This window comes from Apiospora aurea (assembly GCF_038362705.1).
Source record: "Apiospora aurea strain CBS 24483 chromosome Unknown utg000005l_segment0_segment0, whole genome shotgun sequence".
Lineage (NCBI taxonomy): Eukaryota > Fungi > Ascomycota > Sordariomycetes > Amphisphaeriales > Apiosporaceae > Apiospora > Apiospora aurea.
The window spans coordinates 4,521,381-4,543,036 of NW_027117392.1; the positions used below are offsets into that span (position 1 = coordinate 4,521,381).

At 53.0% G+C, this 21,656-nt stretch overlaps 1 protein-coding gene across 1 annotated transcript; it reads left to right on the forward strand.

The window, feature by feature from the left end:
- Positions 1 to 16,655: 16,655 nt before the first annotated feature.
- On the forward strand, positions 16,656 to 19,027 carry PG986_007966 (apses-domain-containing protein; the record flags this gene model as incomplete). The annotated part of the gene is made up of 3 exons (XM_066844188.1): positions 16,656 to 17,463; positions 17,525 to 17,657; positions 17,713 to 19,027. Coding segments are annotated over 3 exons (2,256 nt in total), but the record flags the coding sequence as incomplete, so codon positions are not given.
- Between the last annotated feature and the right edge of the window lie 2,629 nt (positions 19,028 to 21,656).

The following is a 21,656-nucleotide window of genomic DNA, read 5'->3' on the forward strand; positions in this document are numbered from 1 at the left end:
TATTATCCATGGCCGTCGGGAATATCAATTGGTTATGTGTGATAGTGGCGCTCTCCGTCTGCTTGCTTTTTGGCCGACTTGGCCCTACAATGCCGCTCTGCCCTGCAAGCTGAGGCAAACAGATTGGTGGGCTAGATAACCACCATCTAAAAGTGCAGATCCGAGAAACCACTGAATCGGTTTCCCTCTCCCAGAGAAATTATCGGTTGGTGAGATTGCAAGTCTACGGCCTAAAAATGCTAGGTGCGTGCCTACCTTAAATGGAAGCTGGAGTACATAATCAACAACGGCCAAATCGACATCAATCAATCAATCCGCCACCTCGAAACAAAGCGAACGGGATATTTGCTAGCCTCAGCGCGCGATTCAAGCGCGTCACCACGTGATGCGATGTGCATATCTCCAAGTGCATGCCATGTATGCACGCATTAAACACACGTACATACATGCCTTACTCACCTTAAGTACTTAACCAATTGGCATTCGCTGTGTCAGTGAAGCTGATGGCGGGCGCGAACAGACTCGTTCGTACCGTCCAATGCAAGTCACGGTCTCAGCAGCATGTACATGTAGTGCGTATCTTGCAGTTACCCGTGGTAATCAATATCTCTCTTGCATGGCCACCACACACTCTCTGGTCTCGTGTCATGACACGTCCTGTCGCTTGTCTATACTTGATACATTGACACTTTTCTTCGAGGCTATACTACTACATAACCATACCTTACTCAATAAGACTTACATGCCTACATGCATCTGACCTAGACAATATTCAATCGAATCCGCCCCACGCAGCAGCAAGCGAAAAAAAAAAAAAAAAAAAAAAGCGTTGAGCATGGCTATGGCTGGATTCGAGCTCCGCCCCTCGGGGCATTGGCAGTCGTGTGAACTGGATCACGAATAAGAGCAGCGTGGCAAATCATTGTCAGTCAAATGTCCCTCTCCTCTCTGGACAGAGCAGCGCCGGCGTTCGAGACTCTCGGCCTTTGCCCTTGCCCATATTTTTCCAACGTGCGAGAGAGCGGGAGTGGAAGCTCCAGCCGAGGGTCCAATCGGGTATCCGAGAATGAATCCATCTACTCGCAGCATGTGCTTGCTTGCTTGCCAATATTGCCTGCCCCGGCTGCCCGGCCTGCCCACACTTCCAACAACATCTGATATATGCTGTGATGATTAAGTAAATAAGCTATAGGTAATATACTTAATATGTGTATGTATTTTCTGGCAGTATAGCGCGGTTTACGGGGAAGGGGGCTAAATAAGATGTGAGACAGGATCGCACACCAAGCGACTGTCCTTTCGAATCAATCCTGTCTTTCTCACGCTATGGGTGTGTATATTTGTGGGTGGGATGGAAGTCTTATGTAAGACAGCTTGCAACCCAGACACCGGCGGCCACATCATTCAATGAGTGGGTTGTAGATTGTGGATTTTGAGGGACGACTTGCCAATTGATTTGATTGACTGATTTGTTTGCTTGCTTCCTTACCGGAACGAAACGGCTCTCAGCCATGCCCTCCATGCCCTCCACCACCACTTTACTTGCCTGGAGGAATCGAAGCTACCGTGGCATCTTACATACAGGCTGGCTAGCTTGGTGGTGATGTAGATACCGCACTGCGCTGCACACACGCATGATCGATAGCGACAGCAGCATGTAGGCGTGTATGTATGCACAGTACAGTAAGTAACTGCAGGATGTATATAGGCATGGTCACTTGCTGCAGGCCTTCTATTTCTGGGCTGCTCCCTCCCCGCTCCTCCCACACACACCTACCTACCTACCTACCTACATACATACATACACACACATACATACCATACCATCCCACTTTCCACCTCCCCGCATTGCATCTCGTTACGGCGGTCGTCTGCTTCTGCAGAAGGGGGCGTGCTGCTGTCATTCCTTTATGGCTCCCCTCCCCGGAAACTGTGGGATCCCGTCGACCTAGAACATCAGACAAGCAGCAAGGTGTCTTTATTGTTGTGACTTGCATCATTTGCATTCGGCGAGAAGAGGGGAGAAGACAGATGTTGCCATCAACGTCACCGTCACCGTCTCTAACCTAACCTCCTATTCTCTCCCTCCAATCAACTGAACCTGCCAAGGTTTGAATCGTGTGGTAGACGTGTCAATCATCAACTCATTCGTGGGGGGCTCGTAACCCAGACAGACCGAAACACAGGCAAGCAAGCAAGACACTTGCTACCTAGACAGACAGACAGCCAGACACACACCCGCACATGCTGCTCCTCTGCTCGACCGAGATCTCTGCCCCTATTGCCTGGCACATCATCTCATCCCCCCCATGCAAGTAGACTCCCTGCCCTGTTGACGAGTGCTCGTGCAGAGCCTGCTGCTGTCGCTGCTGCTCCTGCTACCGCTCGCTGCTTGCTTGACGGCTTGCTTGCAGCACCTGCACGTACTTCTGCACCCTTCGTGCTTCTGTATATCCCACTTTGTTGCATAGGGCAATATATTCATACATACATACATTTACATGCAAGCGCAATACATGAATGTGGACACCTCCAAGACCAAGACCTGGCCCGGCCTACCTACCTACCTACCTACCTACATACATACATCCACGGACATGGGGAGAGAGAGCAGCGCGCGTGCAGGTCATCCCGTCATCCCATCCTGTTTCTGGGAACTGGATCGTTCCGCATAGCACATGGATCGGGGAGAGCCTTCCTGCGGGCTGTAGGTATAACAGGCCGTATTATGATTATGCAAGCAGGGCAAGCCAGGCAGGGCAGAGAGAGGGAGGAGGAGGGGAAGCTGGCATCGACCAGGCGTTCATGCAAGATGGGTATCGTCCATGCTGCTGCTGTGGGCGACATGTCCCCATCTAGGTTACTTGCCGTCCTGGCAGGCCGGCCGGGCGAGGGCGGAGGGGGGAGGGATGGCAAGTTAGAGAAACAATGCGTGCACGAGCGCGCTTCAGGGCATCTCATCGAGGGGGTGGTCCCTCCTTTCGCCTCTCGGTCTCTTTTCTGCATACAGGAAACAAGTGATCTCCCCGAGTCCCGCCTTGCTGGTCCGCACGGCTGCATTCCCGCCCTCTGCCTGGGTAGGTAAGCATAAGCACTGTACTATTTGTTCTGTATGTAGTAGCAGCGGTAGTAATAGCAGCAATACCCATAGCAATAACGGCAGCAGCAGCAGCAGTAGTAGTATTCGGGTAGTCGGGGGGCCGCGCAGGCCTCCTCCTCCAGGCTCTTGGCTCCTCCTCCAGGCTCCTCCTCCTCCCTCAGGGCCTTGCAAAATGGGCGTGTGCGTCTTTTTTGACCAGCATTGCAATCCCTCCATCGCCACTTTTATTTGCAAGTTCCCCGAACGGGAGCTTGTTTCCCACACATGCAAGGCGCGACTGGGATCATCAATTCTAGCAATCTCTTTACCTAACCTGAAGTCATTCCCGATCTGTCGTGGGGTGGGATTCGCGAAATAAGAAAAAGAGCAGCAAGCACGCACCAAAGCGACAAGGCAGAGCGACAAGGCCCGAAAAAGAGGGACCTCGCTCGGAGAGGGCCTGGAAGGCCGATGGACATTGACATTTCGCTACTTATTAGCTCGAAAGCGGCAACCAAGTCATACAAACTCCCTCCCCTCCCTTCCCAGCATTGCATCCCGGCCGGGCCCCCAGGATTCAAATCACAGGTGATTGTCGCGGGTCGGTCGTTAGAGTTTTAGCAGCGACGGGATTGTATGAGGCCTACTCCGGCTTCCACAATACCCAACAATACAATACTAGGGTAAATTGGTTCAATAATGTCTCTCCCTGCTGCGCGCGCCTGCTTGTTTCCGAGGTCGTTGCAAGGGGTAGTTGATTGATGCTTGGGCGGTGCCGACACCGAGTTCGAGTCCAGACCCAAGCCCTTTAATTAAAAGCCATACACGGCTCCTCATCATTTGAGGTCTTACAGACAGGCATCAGGCAAAGATTGCCCGCCTCTACAGTACGCGAATGCAGTATGCGAATCATAGTTGCTTCTGCTTGCTGCTTGATTGCTGCCAGGGTGGTTGGGACGGACCGGGGGGTTAGGAGGGTGGCTGTGTGGTGGCCGGTCAAAGGGGACCTTGACTGCCTGACTGACTTGGTGCTGGCGGTACTGGTGCTGGTGCTGATGTTGGCGCTCGCGCTCTCGCTGGTTGATGAAGGGTCAAAGGGCGTGTGGGGTTTGTTTCTTTTCCCTGGCAGCCAGCCAGCCCGGCAAGAATTACAGTGCGCTTCGTTCCGCCCACACTTTTGTCGGCACACGATACAGGTATTCGACCGCTTCCATCATGCAACGGCGCGTTTTGCTGGCCCATGTGGTGGGCCAGGTGGTGCGGCTTTTGCTCAATCGAGCTTCGACTTTGGGCCTAAGTTCCTGTTAGTTGGATGTGAATGCCGGCATGCTTTAGCTGCTATCGAGCACTACGCTCACGTTAACGGCGAATCTTTGCCCTGTTCAAATAATGCACAGGCGACCAGAGATGTAAGTGCGGCTATGTAGTCGTATCGCCCTAGCCGCGCATTAGACAGACGCAACTAGCGGCACCTGACATGGCACACAGATGTAAGATTCATCTACGTCAAAAATCCCCGCCAGGGAGCCCCAAAAAGGACCTCTCACGAGTGGATTGTCAATGTTCGCTCTACCGTTGCAGCAGCAAGCAGACAGACACGCGACAGGACGGTGCCGCCAGAACCAGGACCTCCTCCGTGTCATCCCAGTCCGCGATCAGGGTCACGATCGTAGCACGAGGATACATGCTGCGCACCCACTTGGTAGATTAAACTCAACAGGAGGCAGGAGGAGACCGACTCGTGAAGATCTGTGTAGAAAACCGTACAAGCCCATAGGTAGGTAGGTAGCAAAGAGAATTGCTCCCACCCAGAACGACCTGCATTCTGTGTGTGTGTGTGTGGAAGTACTCGCCCGTCAGCAACAGGGGCCCTTGAAGCCTAGGATCGTACGCATGCCAGATCGCCGACCCCATCAGAGGCGTGTGTGGGAAGATAAGTACGTATTCAACCAACCCACACGACATCCAGTACAGTATGTAGGTACCTACCTGGTTCGGCGGGCGTGGTACGCGCTCATTCGAGAGGGATCAGGCGATTTCCCTCCTCACTTGGCAAGGACCAGACAAGGCAGGAGGAGGGATTAATAAGTCGAGAGCCCAATCCAGTCCAATATGGCATGGCATTGTACACATGTATATACGTACTAATACCCAGACAGCGTTGTACCGTAGTCGTCGAAAAGCAAACCCGGTAATGTTCGGAATGACTCTCGGCCGTCCAATGAGTACCGGGTAGGGGTTCGTTCATCGTTGCGGGACCGGAAGACTCGAGGTGGACGTTTGCTTGCCTCTCTTATTATTAGTATTATTATTATTATTATTTTTGCCCTATTTCTCCCCAGCCTCTCCAGCCACCGAAGCGAAAGAGCGACGGAAACAAGTCACAGAAGCCAGGAAATAAAGAAGAGAGTTCCCGCTTGCTGGCTTAGTTGTCTCTCGGGCGCCAAGCGGCTCGGAAGAATGAGACAATTGGACAAGTTCTTGCTTTGCTTGTCATGCTCAACCTTATGAAAGACCATGGCGAAAGTCACAACCAACGACTGACGATCATCGGGACGCGGCAAACAGTACATCAGCCATGTATGAACTTACATTTCATATCCTCGCATCGCATTGGGAGCGAGAGAGGCCAAAAGTCCAGACAGGGATGCCAGGCGAGAGTGAGGATTGATGAGGACGCGTACGAGAAAAAGAGAGAGAGAGACAAAGGAAGAGTACCGTAAAAGAATGTACATGCAGCCGATAGAAGGTACTTGGCGGGCGGGGACTAGGCTGCTAGAGCCTAGGCAGGCCTGAGGGTGTTTCGTTAGCGAGCAAGTAGCGGTGAGAACTCCACCTAAGGAAGCTTGGACCCAACCTATTTCGCTGGGCCTATCACACCGTCGCACATTGTACTACTTTTCCTTCTTACCCTCCCTTCCCTCCGCAGTCCAGTTGTTATTGTCCACTGCTGCTAGTTGTTCGAATGGTTGTGCGAGGGTTCAGATACCATACCGACAACACAGAAGAACGTGTTGGCGTTTCGCGACCACAGTGTACCATACACTGAGTTGAGCAGTGAGCTCTAGGTAGTGACTAATCACCTTTCTTTCTTTCTCGTATCTTACTACTGCTAGTATTCGTTTTCTTATACTAGGCCACTACGCTGCATGTGAATATGTAGGTGTAGTTATTCCTTTTCTGCCACCCTTTTCCCATACATGCCAGTTGACGTATAATAAGCTGGATGGATGCAAAAAGTTAAGACGCCCCACGCGATGCCTACCTATCAGTACAGTAAAAGAGATGTGGCCAGGTCGAGTATAGAACGCTGCTGGGAGTTTGCTTTGCCACCCGGCTTTCTATACTGCTGCCACATGCATGGCCGCTACGTCATACTGCCTATGTGGCCTGTTTAGAGGGAGCCGCTTTGTACTGTAGAGTTTCTCAGCAGTGGGATTTTCGTTGCTAATTTCCCACTCTCAATAGTGATGTCAATAATATTGCGATGCGTATGGTAAGAGTCCAAGAAGGTTGTGTGCGATTGGCTCAATGCTCCGGAACGCGTGTGAGTATGTGGTATGAGTTTTGGTCGTCGACGACAATAACAACAACGACAATAACATCGCTATTTTAGAGCCTTTCTTAAACCAGTGGGCTAGCCGTGGTAGACTGTAGAGAGTGAGCAGGATGTCGCGCATTCATTCCATTCCAGAGCCCATCCACGTTCCGCCCTCCAATTGGGCCAAGATTCTCTTTCTCTCGGTCCACAATCTAATGGATGGTGCCGTCGCCTATCAAAGTCAATTGGACGTACGTACGAATAATAAAGCAGCTCTGGCGCGCCACAGAGTAGCAGCACTCGCACTTGGTAGGAGTCGAGATTGCTTTGCTACCCCCCCCCATCATCCAAATCATCATCCGAATCATCATCATCATCATCATCATCATCATCGTCATATGAAATCTCGCGATCCCATGCTGCCGGACAGTTTATAACACTGTATGGAATGGCTGCTGAGGCCCCGAGGGAGGAGAGGTAGTGGTCCTTCCTCACCCGGTTAAGATAGATGCAGATACGTAACCCCCCGCCAGGTGTGTGTGTCTACTTGCATGTAAGCCCACACTGCCGCGTGGGTGTGGGTTTATCCTCTAGCACGGAAAACGGTCCGCGTCTGCAGGAAGGACTTGGCAGAGTCAGGACACGATAGGTCGGATAGACATATCAACTAAACCCTAGCTGGAAGCGGGTGCTCCATTCGACGATGATGCCTTTGCTGGCCCGCCGCCAGCTACCAGCGAACTCGTCTAATATAGCGTACGATGAACCAAAAGCATGGAAGCCCTGCGAGACTTCTTCTAGCGCGCCTGGTCCAAGTCATGAAGTGGCTTGGCCGAGCCGAGAGAAGAGACGCACGTTGGCGGCTGAACCTATTGGACTCTTGCGACCTACCACCACTAGAAAAGCAGCCTCCCAGGCGCGCTGCGGGATTGAAGATCATTGAGGGGGAACTGGACGGGCAGGACGGGATCGGACTTCAGAGTTTCGGCCTTTTCTTCTCCACTGCTGGCTTATGCTTTGCTAACTGTCACCTAAAGAAAGAAAAATCTCCTAGCCCCTAACTCTAGCAAGAGACTTGTTGATTGTGCCTTGCCTGTTCAAGAGCAAGTGTGGTAGGTGTCGACGTGGGTCTTTCTCATTGGCCGTAACCAGAATACTTCGATGGGACTGCGAGAGTACTTGTAGGGTCGGCACTGTACGGACCTGCAAATGGAGGTGCCAGCCAGGATGGCACGGGTATGCTGATAAGCGCTACCTACATGCGTTAGTCGGCTGCAGTACCTCCAGCATTACATTACCTTCGATGGTCCTTTGTCTATCACCATACGACCTTGTAAGGTACGTACGTCGATATAGACCGGCCAGGTATCCGTCCTATGGCAGATAATGAAATATGTAAGAAGGGCACGGCAAGGGTCTGTAAGCACTTGGGAGAGATTTTGACGAGTCGGAACCCTGAGACCAAGTACCGAGGTGGGCGTGTACGACATTCAACCCCCTTCTCGAGCCGCCTCTCCGGCCACATCTGATGATCGGTACCTCTCTCGCGGCGGTGGGATGCGCACAAGTTCGAGTAGACGGCATTGCTTGCTTTTTCCGGGATGCCACCTCAAATAACTCGCCAATGAGAATAGGCAGAAATAGCCACTGTGATTGTAACGGACAAGGGCATCTAAACCGGCCAAGGAACCAACTCCCATGTCCCTGGGACGGCAAGAGGCCATCTATCCCAGGCCTGGCTGGAAGCTCATTCTCATGGCAATTAATTATCGAATGCCCCTCCCTGGGAAGGAATGTCAGGACGGCAGCAGCCCGATGAAACGCCCCGAGGGCACGAGCCATGAACGCCTAGGGAGAGAGCCATTTGCCAAATATTGGAGTTCACCATGGGGGTCATGCATTGGGTAAGAAGATTGCTGATTGGCCAGACGCACGATTTGCATAGCCGCTGCCCGCTGTGCGTTAGGCCGCCGCTGGCTCATGCAAGTGCTCAAGCCCGTTGAAAGGGGTCCCCTGTATGGGTGGTGTGTCTGCGAGGCAAGAACTCGGGAAGGAAACAATAATAGCAATGCGCTTGAAGGATGATACTGTCGATCTTTGGAGGCTGCGATGAATTTCAGCTGACTTGTAGTGATCCAATCGAACCCCCTCCAGCGAAGAGGCCTTGCCACGTCGAAAAGGCGACAGGCGAGGATGGAGTGAGGTGGGAAGTATACGAGACCGGATGTCGTTGCACGTGCGGTGAATTGCGTACGACAGAGTTGGTATGTTTTAGCTCCCGTCTACGGTGTCGAGATGCTCACCGTGGTCCTGTACTGGCTGGCTAGCTGATACTCCCGTAACGGGCACTGATTGCATCTCTCATTCTGACCGGTCTGCTCTCGGCTCCGAGGCATTGTACCAATTGGTAGGTCTCGTGAGGTAGAAAAAGAATCACTTCTGAGACCTATGGCTTGGATAACCATCAACCTACCCCATGGCCGGCCCACCGGGAAGAGCGGAACAATGAGTACGCTCTGGCCAACAAGCAATGACTGGAACCGGATCCCTATCACCACAAATTTGCTGAGCAATTGAGGCTCTTTCTAATATAGGCTGACCTCGATTACCAGTGTGGCGCCACCCAGGCCAGGGAACGGTTGTATGTATATTCGCCGAAGTGCCTAGTGCCGCGCGAGACAGCATTACCCAGCCCGCAACAATTGTGCTCTTTCATAGTGCGGGAGGAAGAGCGCTTACTTGCGCTTTTCTTTTCTTTTTTCCTTCCCTTTCCTTGCCCACGGAAAGCGAATGGTCTTCCTATGCCGCAATAGACGGTGGAGGCTACAGCTCCCTGCCGATGGTGCTCCGGAATGGACCGGACAAACGGGCAGTGCTGGCTCCGCAAGCTAGTAGCCCCCCCTGTTCTCGAATATGATGGTTGAACTCCCCTCCGAAGTGAGACAGAAAACCCCCTGAAGAGGTACGAACCTGGATCAGTCCAGCGATCGACAGCCATGTGGCTCACCGCGATCAATTAGGCTTTGGTCAGTCCGTGCTGAATTAGACGTGTGCAAGCTGTCTGGCTGGAAGCACACATCTTCCATGCCAATTGACTCGGGTGCTAGCCAGTAGGCAAGAGCCACGAGCCAGTCAGTCAGCAAACCACGGTCGTGTCCGCGCTGTCAAGCCACATTCTCCTGTGTTTTTTTGTCGTAGCCAGGTCGGCTAGGGCTGGAAGACGAGACAAAACCGCCAGCCTCTTGAGACTCGAGTATCTTAATTTTCTTAAAACTGTTGGGCTTGGCGGCTAGTAACGGTTGCCGATACCGGGGGGTGGTTGAGTATGCGCAGACTTCAAGAGTCAGTCAGGTCAAAATATGTTTCCCGCGACTGCGCATCCTTGTCTGATATCTGCATATGCCTAGGAGAACGGAGACGGTAAGGATGGGGGGTTGATGACTGGATGAACAGGATCTAGAGCCCCCAAAAGGTTTCCCAGCTCTTCAGTCTTGAACCGTTCCGCTATACCATGCCATGCTTGGGCAGTAAAACACTTTGCAAGGTGGAAAGGGCCATTCTGTTCTTGTATAACCCTAACCGCAAATGACGAGGGTTAAAAGCTGCTGCTCGAAGACTGTTGCGGGAATGTTAATGCAAGTGGCGGTCTTGGCGTAAATTGTCTGATAACCTGCATTGCAGCATGTTGAGGCCAAGCGGAATCTTACATCGAGAGATACGTAAGTCCTGCAGAGGAACCATTGAGGCGTTTCCCTAGTTTGCTGCAAGCCCCACCATGCATTAGCAGATTCTCTGCTGCGTCTGATGCTCTAGAATTCACAACCTAGCCGTGGCGGGCACCGAGTCTCGCAGGGCGGCGTTGGGGTGACGGAACGATGCCATAAGCCTCAACGGCGACGACGCGACTCTTTCTTTTCCATATTCGCGTAGGTGTGTGCGTGTGTGTGTATGCTGAGCGGGTAGGCCTACGCGCAACTGCAACTGCTCAACGGTTTCTGTAACCATGGTCATGAACCAGCATGGCCTGAAAAGTAAGCAAGTAGGTAAACATCGGTACGTCGCGAGCCATCATATTTCAATGAGTGTATGCGCGCCATGGCCGTGGATCAAAATCAATCAAATGGCTGGTTTGGTTTTTAGAGGGGCCGGGTTGTGGATCTCTAAAGCGCGCGCACACACACACACACACACACACACACACACGCACACAACACTGCTCCATCGACGACGACTCGATAGCAATGTGTGGCCTCATTATGTGTTGCCGCACCCGGTCACAGACTGTCGATATAAACACAAGCTTGTATGTAAGGGTAGCCCTTCTGAGCAGCGTGTGTCCAATGTCAGATGCATCGTGCATTGCAACCCATGAAGCAGGTGTAACGGATGCGCACCTGGCGTGACACAGCTTGCAGCCCATTTGCGCAGAATGCGGTAACGACGGGGCGCACAGCGGAAAGATAGCAGACAGTGAGACCTTGCAGCACAGCAGCAGCAGTGCTGCCAGTGCAGCATATCGGCCATATTCTTGCCTTGGGCTGGGCTGGGCCTGGGCTGGTACGTGCTTGCAGCTTTTCTTACGTCCGTTGGAGCCGTGGTGACATTGCGGCCTTCAAACCCCTCCCCAGCGGGAAAAAGAAATCATGGTGAGGATGATAATAATAGAGAGATGAGGAGGGGAACGAGGTACGCTGGTACGCTGGTACGCTGGTACGCTGGTACGCTACTTGCCCACGCGACTGAGCTCGGGGCAGAGTTAAGTCAGGACTCGTGTGCCAGAGAGGCATGGTCTCGTCTGTGCCCATCTGACCAACAAAGAAAAGACCAGAATAGACAGGACGCTCGTTCTTGGCCGTCTGTGAGCCCCGAGAGACAGCCATCACCTCAAATCTTAGTTTGGGGGAACCGTCTAACGATGATGATGTTTCGTTTCGCTGATTGAACTGAACATTGAACGCATCCTCGACTGCTTCTTTCTGCAGCTCCCGGGGCAGAAGCAGGGGCCGGCTGAGGTGAACATAAACACTAATACTTTTAAGCTCACAGAGCGCCGCAACTTGCCAGATAACTTGCATGCACCCAGGCCCTGGTCTAATGTATATATGTATGTATATGTATATGTAGTAGCTGTCGATGTACAGGTAGCGCATGCATTGGTTGCCGTCTTGACTGACGGCGCCCCCCTCTCTCCTTCGTCCCCGGCCAAAGAGACCTTCTAATTCGGTCGACAATGTGTGCGTGTGCACGCTGAGAGAGATCGACGTCGTGCACACTTATTAACTTCCTCCAACCCTTATTGATCGAAAAATAGGCATGGGAATCCATGAGTCGAAAAACCGTCTTTGGCCCCGACTGATTCGGCTGAGGGAGGAAACACTAATCAGCCTACAAGGTTACTTCCTAGATGACGGATTTCGCAGCCAATTGATGAGTTATTCCCTGAGTTATCTCGCGCGGTTTTGGGTTAGATCCAGCTTCAATGTTCGGTCCGGATGTTGAGAGGTGCTGGTGATTCAAATCTCAAGGCTCGGGAACCCTGCAAAAGGCGTCCCCACTTGCGCTGGCCGGGATCTGGTGAGCGAAATGCCCAACCAGGAACCCTGCTTATCTTTGTACAAGTAGGTGGGAAAAGAGGGGAGGGATGGGGAGCGGAAGACTCCAAGGAATACGCTGCGATGCCTTTTGCAGTGGGGTGAACGAAGCAAAGCGATTCCTGGTACTCTAGCATAGCGCTGCAACGCCTTGGGTCGTCAATCTTCTATATTAACTTCTCTATTGGACGCTTGGGGCGTCGCTGCCCATGGTTTGGTTAAGAGTGTTTCCAGGCTGTGACGGCGGGCGGATGACGATAATACCCGGACTAGGTGTTCACCACATAGCTCACGAGGGCTCAGCCACCGGCAAAGAAAAACAATGCGATTGTTGCTCGAATCGTTACCCACATCGTACGTAAAAGAAGGTCCGCAACGGGCAACCGACGAGCATGGCCTGAGGGAAATGAACAAGCGCTCCGCGAAGCGCCAGCTCTGCGGATAATGCGCTGTGGGGGAGTAAAGAAGGGGGGTTGTGCAAGCCGTATTATCTCTGTCTAACAAGACGATTGACGGCGTGCGGTAGTTGATGTCTGAGGGCGTTTCGGTGTTCCCAACCGAAACTTCTCCTTACTGGCACTCGACAAGATCTGCCGCTCGACCGTCCACCGAGGGCAGCAATGGTGTTGTCGTAGGGCTACCACGAGGAAATCCTGCAGTTTTATTTTGTGTGTTTTAGCCAACTAGAGAGCTCGTAGGAGGGCGGTGTTTCTACATTGGCCTCCCTGCCTCCATCTCCATAACGAGATGAGATAGGAAAGTCCAGGAGGGTTCAAATCTATACCTTCCAGGGCGCATACTCCAGGACGATCTCGCGCCCGACGCAGAAACAGTGTAGTAGAGCAAAGTAGCTGGGCATGTATGTGGACGTAACATTAACCCGTACCGATCCGAGAAAAGCCACCCAAGCCACCAGCGTCTCAGGAACCCAGCACGGGAGATATGAACAAGGTTCGCGTGCCACGGTGCCATGCCTGAACAGTGTGGCCGTTGGTCGGTGAGAGTAAGGGCTGACGGGACTCCCACGATTTCCCGATTCCACTCCTCACTCGCTGGATTGACTTTCGGCGCAGACCATCTGGCGATCCCTGCCTCATTTGTCGCTGGCAGCTGTTGCACACTCACTGTGCTTGTCTGGAACGAATTCTCGAGATTCTCGAGTTAAACACACTACTGGGTATTATGCTTATCACGACAAGCTCTCCATGGAGGAACTGCTCCAGGACCCGGTCAGAGCAGTAGAATTACGACCCATGTTAAGCCGCCGGCACAAAATATCTCTTTCTCCTGTACCAGCTGACCGCAGCCCTCTGAAGCCTGAGTGCGGCCTCAACACCGAGGGAAGAAGTTCTCGGCATCCATGCTGGGCTGGCGCGGCTTCCAAGAGAATAACTGCCTCGCACAGTGTGCGGAGCCGGTAGGGTAGGGTGGTGGTGGTGGAAAAGCAGTCGCTAAAAAACGTCGAACCGAGTACGGCTAGGATGTGCTCTCTGCGGTTGATGAGATCACGAATAACGCCTCCCCGGTCTTTACTGAACAGTAACCACATCTTCGGATGCTCCAGCCTCCAGCTCTCGTGTTTTTCGGGAGGGGTGGACTGCTACTCTGCTACTGTATGTAGCTCGACGGTAGAGCAGATCAAGTTTAATTCCCTGAGGGCAACCCCACGGTGAGACCCGTGCTTGGGAGATCGAGCCTACTGTATCGCTGTTATCCATAGCAGTGGCCTGTCAAAATCTCTTGTCTTGATTTCCCAAGATGCCGAATTGAGGTCTCTGGTTACCGCCAGCGAGCCCAGAGTCCCACCCGCTGCTAGAAGACCCCGCTGCTGTACTTGGTGCTGGACAGTGCGTGCATCTCTGCGCAGGCCAAGTGGGTAGTGTTGCGGGCTGGCCTGTTGTTTCTTCCCTCCATCGGCCCAGCTCCAAACATGGGACAGACATGGGAGACATGGGTGAGGCCTGTACATGCCATCTTGTACACACAGCCTGTGGATATCGAGAGCCAAAAGGTTTGCTCCAAAAGGAGAAAGACGACCCACTGGGGGCCCCATGTACATGCAGCAATACCTACATGATGGAGAAACTCCCGTGAAGAGAGACTCTGCAGACTTACTCTACTGGGGCTAGCTCTTCTTTGCACCGTCGAAATATTGCACGTTGTAGGTGGTAGTAGTAGTAGCAGCATGTAGGTACGCTCCCATTCCCATACCTAGAGAGCTAGCCAGCTCCATGCACGTATGGGGATTGCATATCGCTGTTGCTTACTGTCGGCCAGACTGCCAGCCAGCCCGTCTTCTCTGCGAGTTTGTTTGAGATAGGTAGACGAAGACGGATGCTGGATGCTGTTCAGTAGAGGCAACATGCATAGCGTCGTGAGTGGGAAGAGCAGCATAGGACAGGACAGGCGTGCCTAGTAGTAGATGATGGGCCCCCAATTCCGAACTGTCAGTCGGTCAGTGGGTTGAATGAATCTGACTGACTGACTGAACGAATGAATGAACGAAGGGCAATTCACCACCTATCAATTCATCAATCAATCAAATCAAATCAGATCAAATCAAACCGCCTTGCTAACTGTATTTTCCCCCACTCTCTCTCTTTCTCTTGTTGGTTCTCGCTCGGGGTGCTGGCTGGGCTCGCTGGCTGGGCTCGCTGGCTCTGGCTCTGGCGTTACATTCGCTCCCCTTACCGGTGCACACCCCCCATGACGAGCTCGGCTCACACGCCACACTTGACTGTCCGTTGTACCACCCTAGCTGGCAAAGTAGACGGTAGGGAAAAAGGTAGGTCGGCCGGGGTCCAGCTAAGAGCGAGACCCCCATGTCCTGGGCCTATCCACGACCCTAGTAAAGTCGACCCAACCTCCAGCCCACTACAACCTGCCCCGGCTCGAACAACGCAAAACCCCAGCAAAAGTAGTGAGCAGGAGAGCGAGAGACCCAGAAAAGAAGCAGGGCACCACTTTCTCGCTCTCCCGGGGGCCATCACCAAATATACATTGTACTTGCTGGCTGGCTGCTGCTGTACTGTATGTAAAAAGCGAGAGAAAAAGAAGAGGGAACAGAGACGAGAGAGGGGAGAAGCGCAAGTCCATCCAGTCCATCCATCCATCCAGCGAGAGTATCTTTTTTTCCCTCTCTGGCTGCTGCAGCGCGCAACGGTCTCGCAGGGCTGGGGGTGTTCGTTTCTCTCATCTCATCACTTACTTGCACCTTTCTCTCGTTCATCCTGTGCTTCTTCTCCCAACTCCTCCCAAGGTACAACGGGTACGGCCTCTACCTCCCGTCTACCGTCTGATTCTAATCTCGACCTTTTCCCTGCCTCCTCCTCCTGCTCCTCTTCCCTTCTGCTCGTTCTCCCACCTTCTCATCCGCCTCCAAGAAGAAAACCTTCTTTTTCCTCATTCTCTTTTCTTCCTCTCAAACACGGCCCGTCCGACCTCCTCTGTTTTCCTTGAGTTGCAGGTCCATCGAGGTTGGAGAAGGTATGTGAAGTGACCCATAATCGAGGTCTCCATCCCGTTACTGCTGTTCCTGCTTCTGCACCTGCATCCTCCGCGCAAACTCTGCCCAAACCCCAAGTTCTTTTTCTCCCCCAGGTGCCCCTGCTTCTGCTTCTCTTCCCATCAAGCATACGCGCCGGTAGAACAACGTTGTAGTTGTGACGACAGCTCCCTTGCAAATTCCCGGGGCTTGCTTAAGAGTCCGGGAGCTCCTGGAAGAAGGCGAACGTTCGTTGTATGTCCCAAGACTCGCTTCGCATACGGTGGAAATAGTCGCTCTCAAACGACCCCACGCCGCTTGTCCAAAAACCCACCACCAGCCTGCACTTCACCAAGGAAAACCCGCTTAAGCACAACGAGAACGACTGCTCATGTTATAGCTCGTTGACCTGCTCTTCCTCCGGTCTTCCTTCTAGTCATCTTTTTTTTTCCTTCTCTCTTTCTCTTCTTGCATCGCCACACACCACCGGGTTGTTGTCTTTGCCTTGCTTTACTGACCATCGCAGTATTCCCATCAGTACTTCGACGTGTAAGCCGCACAACGAGCACTAGTCGCCAACCTGCTGCAAGTCACCAGCTCGCTGCCTCGCGACCTGCCTAGAGAACTTGTCGACGGCCATATCATTGGTTTCAACATTTACCGTTCTGCAGCTCTTCCTCACACCGCCAGAGGCTTGGTTCAGTTGGGCTTGAAGACACATCGTTGAGCTGCCTTCTGAAGTGTTACAGCACTCTGCTCGGGTTGTCCGCCATTCTCGCCCACGACGGTACAACGCTTGCACCAGTCTCGATCTCCTGCATCGCCTAGCGACCAATCGCACCGTACAGCAACTCAATTCGTCGTTGCTTGTCCTGCCTGCAAGCTCCGAATTGCCAAAAGGGACCCACCGCTTCCTGCCTTCCAAGTCGTGTCTGCCGGCCGACTAGGACCTGACATCAGCTTCCCTCGAGCCTTCACGGCAGTTTGTTCAACGCCGTAAAGCTGGATCTACCGCCGATTTCCCATACGCAAGCCCGGGGAACGTCCGACGTACCACCCTACTACGGCCACCCTGCTGCCCAGCGCACGCCGTATTTGAGCGAGAGGTTACCTTCACTGCCGTTTCCTCAGCCTAACTTGGCCTATTCGTCCGGTACCTCGTCTCCCCGGGTCAGCTCCATCGCATCTTCGACAAGCTCCAACGGAGAATCCCAGTCCTCTTTCACATCCGCTGCCTCCTCCAACGGACCTAAGACACCTTCTCCTAACCTGCCAGTGTCTACAGCTTTGTCAGGGCCTCCTTCTCAGCCAATTGGAGGATACGACCAGTATTCTGCAATGAATTCTGCTCCCGCTCCTGAAATGTACTACCCTCAGCACATGTCCGCAGGTCCTGCGCCTTCTCCTCAGACTGTTACCTCCAGTGGCCTTTCACAATACGGCCACCAGCCCGCACCACTTTTGCACCCGGGGCCCGGTCAATACTCGGCACCTTACCAACAGCAATATGGCTACGCAAACGGGCTGACTTCTCCTCAATCTGCACCGCCCGTTGTCTCCAACTCCATGGGCCCCGCTCAAAATGTCCTGCCTTTGCCTGCGGTAAACCAACCGGGCATGGGAAGCCAGTACGCTACTGGCATGGACACCACGGGACAAGTAGCGCCGCCTGGTATGAAGCCTCGCGTGACGGCAACATTGTGGGAGGATGAAGGAAGCTTGTGCTTCCAAGTAGAGGCCAGAGGCATCTGTGTCGCACGCCGTGAAGGTTAGTTGATCAACACCAAGTTGCAAGATCGTCACAACGGAGTCGCTGACAATTGTTACAGATAACCACATGATCAATGGCACCAAATTGCTCAATGTAGCAGGCATGACACGTGGTCGGAGAGATGGAATTCTGAAGAGCGAAAAGGTCCGACACGTTGTGAAGATCGGGCCAATGCATTTGAAGGGAGTCTGGTGAGTATCCCTGAAACGAGGTGTGTATTGATCTAAGACTGACTCATTACCTCAGGATTCCATTCGAGAGAGCGCTGGATTTTGCCAACAAGGAGAAAATCACCGAGATGCTGTACCCTCTCTTTGTTCATAACATCGGGGCATTGCTGTATCACCCAACGAACCAGACTCGAACCAACCAGGTCATGGCCGCTGCCGAGCGCCGAAAACAGGAGCAAAGCCAGATGCGCAACACTCCAGCCCCAGCTCCTCCGGGAGGCGTTCTGCCCTCCATCCAGCAGCATCACCACCATATGGGACTCCCACCGCAGTCGTCGCTGCCCTCGCACAATGGTTCGGGACGGCCGTCTCTTGATCGTGCCCACACCTTCCCCACGCCTCCCACCAGCGCGTCCAGTGTCATGGGCAACATGGGCGCTTCGGATAACTTCCAATGGAGTCAGCAGAACATGAGCGGTGCTCCCAGCACGAACCCCATGTCAATCGACACTAGCCTCAGCAACGCTCGTTCGATGCCCGCAACTCCTGCTACGACGCCTCCCGGCTCATCTATGCAGAGCATGCAATCTTACCCTCAAGGCAGTCAGCCGTATGACAACTCCCGTGGAGTTTACAATACAGCGACCCATCAGTCCCCTTACCCGCCGTCCCACAGCAGCCCTCAGGACCGCAACTCTTACGGACAGGCCAACTCCTACATGAGAAACGACATGGCCCCTCCTACTGGCAGGCCAGCGGCTCCTAGTGAGCAAGATGTCAAGCCCCCGAACGGCATGATGCACCAACCACAGGCCGGCGAGCAAGTACCACAATCAGCCGGCGAGGATGAGGCCGAGCACGAGGGGGAATACACTCATGATAGCGGAGCGTACGATGCCAACCGAACCGCTTACAACTACAATGCCCCCCCTGTTGCCCCTCTGTCGGGCGAGCATTCGCACCTTTCCCCCGAGATGGCTGGGTCCCCAGGTCATCAGGCAGGGTCCGGCCGTGCCACTCCGCGCACAGCCGCCCCTCCTCAGCCATTCTACACGCAGCAGGGATACAACACTCCCCCGCGGATCCCCCCTCCTTCCAGCAACCTGTATAATGTAATGAGCAACGACCGTGGGGCATCCAACGGTGCACCGGGTGGCGATGTCTACGGTTCGCAGAATGATATGAGTGGTTCTTTACAGAACGGTTACGTTCCCCCCATTATGAACGGGGCTGGCGGCCCGATGAAGCGCGGACGCGACGACGACGACGACCGGGCTTCGAGCGCGAGCCTTGACCTGAAGCGCCGGAAGACGCTGATGGACCCTATGCCCGCACCGGCATTTGACGCCATGAATCGACCCCCGTCGACGTTATCGCAACGCCGGCGGTAGTGCTGACGAATCCGCATGCGACAAGGCGCGAGTGCTTTTTGCGGCTTATTTTGTTGTTTACTGCATTGAGAAAGGTGTTGCGGCATTCTACTCCAAGAGGCGATCTGCTTACGATTGGACTCCTGCCGGACATAGATTGCGACGCCTGCTACGACGACGCTCCTTCGACTTTTCCTTATTCTTTGTATTCGTTCTTGCCACGAGATCATCCGGCATGTTTGGACTGCAGCCTACAGACGCGATGACGAACCTTACGACACTTGATTCTTGCTTGTTATTGAATGCCGCTCAAGGCTGTGTAAATGGCTCACGATTTGACGCGTTGCATGGAGGACTTTAATCTTGGCAAAAAAACACACCCCTTCTTCACCTTGACCTACTTTTATGCCGAGCACGACGAGAAATTGAGCAACGGAGATGTCCCCCCGCCTATCATGAACTCTAGGCGGGTAATGTTGATCACGAACGAGGCACATTTGCTATTTTTACTTTTTTTTTCTTCTCTTTTTTTAACTGTTATTGTCCAACCTCAGTCGCCCAGCCTCCCAAAAAAGAAGAGAGGGGAGGGGCCTGGGTGATACACGGAGGGATTTTTCCTTGAATTACGACATGATGACGACCAGGTTCTTCTTTTCGAAAAAGTGCGGTGTCACTACGGGCGTGTGTTGTTGGAAATGTCTTGATGGGGAGCAGGTATCGAATCCCTCTGCGGATCTCGAAGAGAGAAAAAAGGGCTTTGTGCTTGATACACAGCAATCTAGAACCTAGGCTACGCTACATACAAACAGGGCCGATCTGATCGATTAGCTGACTTGGGATTTCAATCGTTGTCTGTCCCAGAGCTTGGGTCGCGTGATGAAAGTGTGTATGCCAGACCCCTACCTCCTTGGCCGTGTTCGCATTCGATGTATAGATTCTTTTCAGACGACGTGTGTTCGCATCAGCTTGTGGGAGAAGTGTTTTGCCCGCGTGAGGATGCTCGTACGATGCACGACTACAGTCTTCCACTGCTTACTTTATGGGGCAAAGCGTATAGGAGGTCTCACAGACCTGTCCACCTTGCTCAGGACAAGCCATATAACGACAAAGTTGCCAAGCTATAGAACAACCCTGTCTGTAAGGCGGCTATACTTCCGAATGGACGGGGAGCAGAACACCGTCTCGAGTCACCTGCTATTTGACTGCACAGCCTGGAAGTTACCTCTCCCCTCCCCTGAAATAATAACATCGCGAGGAAATATTTACAAACTCTGCTAATATTTCGACGATGAATAGGTAGACAGAAGGCCTTGTGCTCTTGGTCATGAGTCCCTGCTTGGGCATTGCCCGTCTCGTCTGGACCCGGCATCCAAAGGGAAAGTTTCGCCCCAGTCCGTGAGAGATCAGTCAGCACAAGCTAGGAAAGGACGGGGGTGTTACGCGCCCGTTGTGATACTCGAATTGGAGAGCCAAGCCCTCCCCCCAATGCACCAACGCAACGGGCCGTTACTTATACACATATACGTATTATGGCACTTGCTGCTGCAGTAGAGTCGCACGGGAGGCCATGGGGGAGAGATCCGCGGGCTTGACGGGATGAAGCGTGTTCAAGATACTTGATACCTACCTATCACACATTGAAGATTCGGTGTTTGTACTTCTGAGATGGCGCCTTTCTTCGATTCGAGACGGGGGCGTCTCCAAGCGATTGACTCGACCTTGACTTCTTAAATGATCTTGTCGTGTTGATGCTGATATTCATCGTCTATGTGCGTGTATGTGTCACCCGTGTTCTCTTGTGCCATGTATATTTATGATGTTTCTGGGGTAAGTTTCTGTTGGACCGACGTCTAATATAAACATTTGATGATGACGCGATCCATCCATCCGGGTAAAGGAGAATTAATGCAAATGCAATGCCACGACCCGGCCGTGTCTGTTGACCCTCCTCTCTCTATCTCTCAGATCGCACACTACCCAAAACTAGCTCACAGACGGGGGCCGGAGGGGGAGGGGAGGGGCGGTGAGAGAATAAGGGGGCCATTGAAATGGAGGTTAAGGTATCACCACCATGGGGGTTGGTGGTTTGTCGGTTGTTCAGCTTCATACATGGGTGGAGGGAAAACATGATGTGTCAAATTTTGGGAGGGGTCTTGTCCGTGAAATGGTCGAATGATGGGCACCCGTCACGAATTAGACGATTTGGGTCATTCGGTGTCACACAGGTCTAATAGAGACAAGCGGAGAGGCAAGGTGAGGTGAGGAGGAAGAGGGCGAGGATAGGGAGGAAAAGAGCAAAGAAGACCGAGTCATACGAGACAGTTCATTCCTCGGTGCCGAAAACGTCCAGTCCGTCCCCCGGCCCGAGACCCGTGAGCAACCTGAAAGGCCATCATCAGACCTAGACACCCGGCCTAGTAACTTGGTTTCAAGGTTTCAGGCAGCAATCAGGCGTCACAAAACGATAGGACGCCCTGCGTGTAAGCGTTGCCTGTGTCATCCACAGCGCGGACCAGAACCCAGGGCTTTCCCCGAGACACACCACCCTTTCCTCTTTGTTCACCCTTCTTTCGAATTATCGGAGCATCGTGCGATGTGCCCTTTCTTGGCTTTCTCAAACCACCAAATAAAACATCCCAAAACATGATAC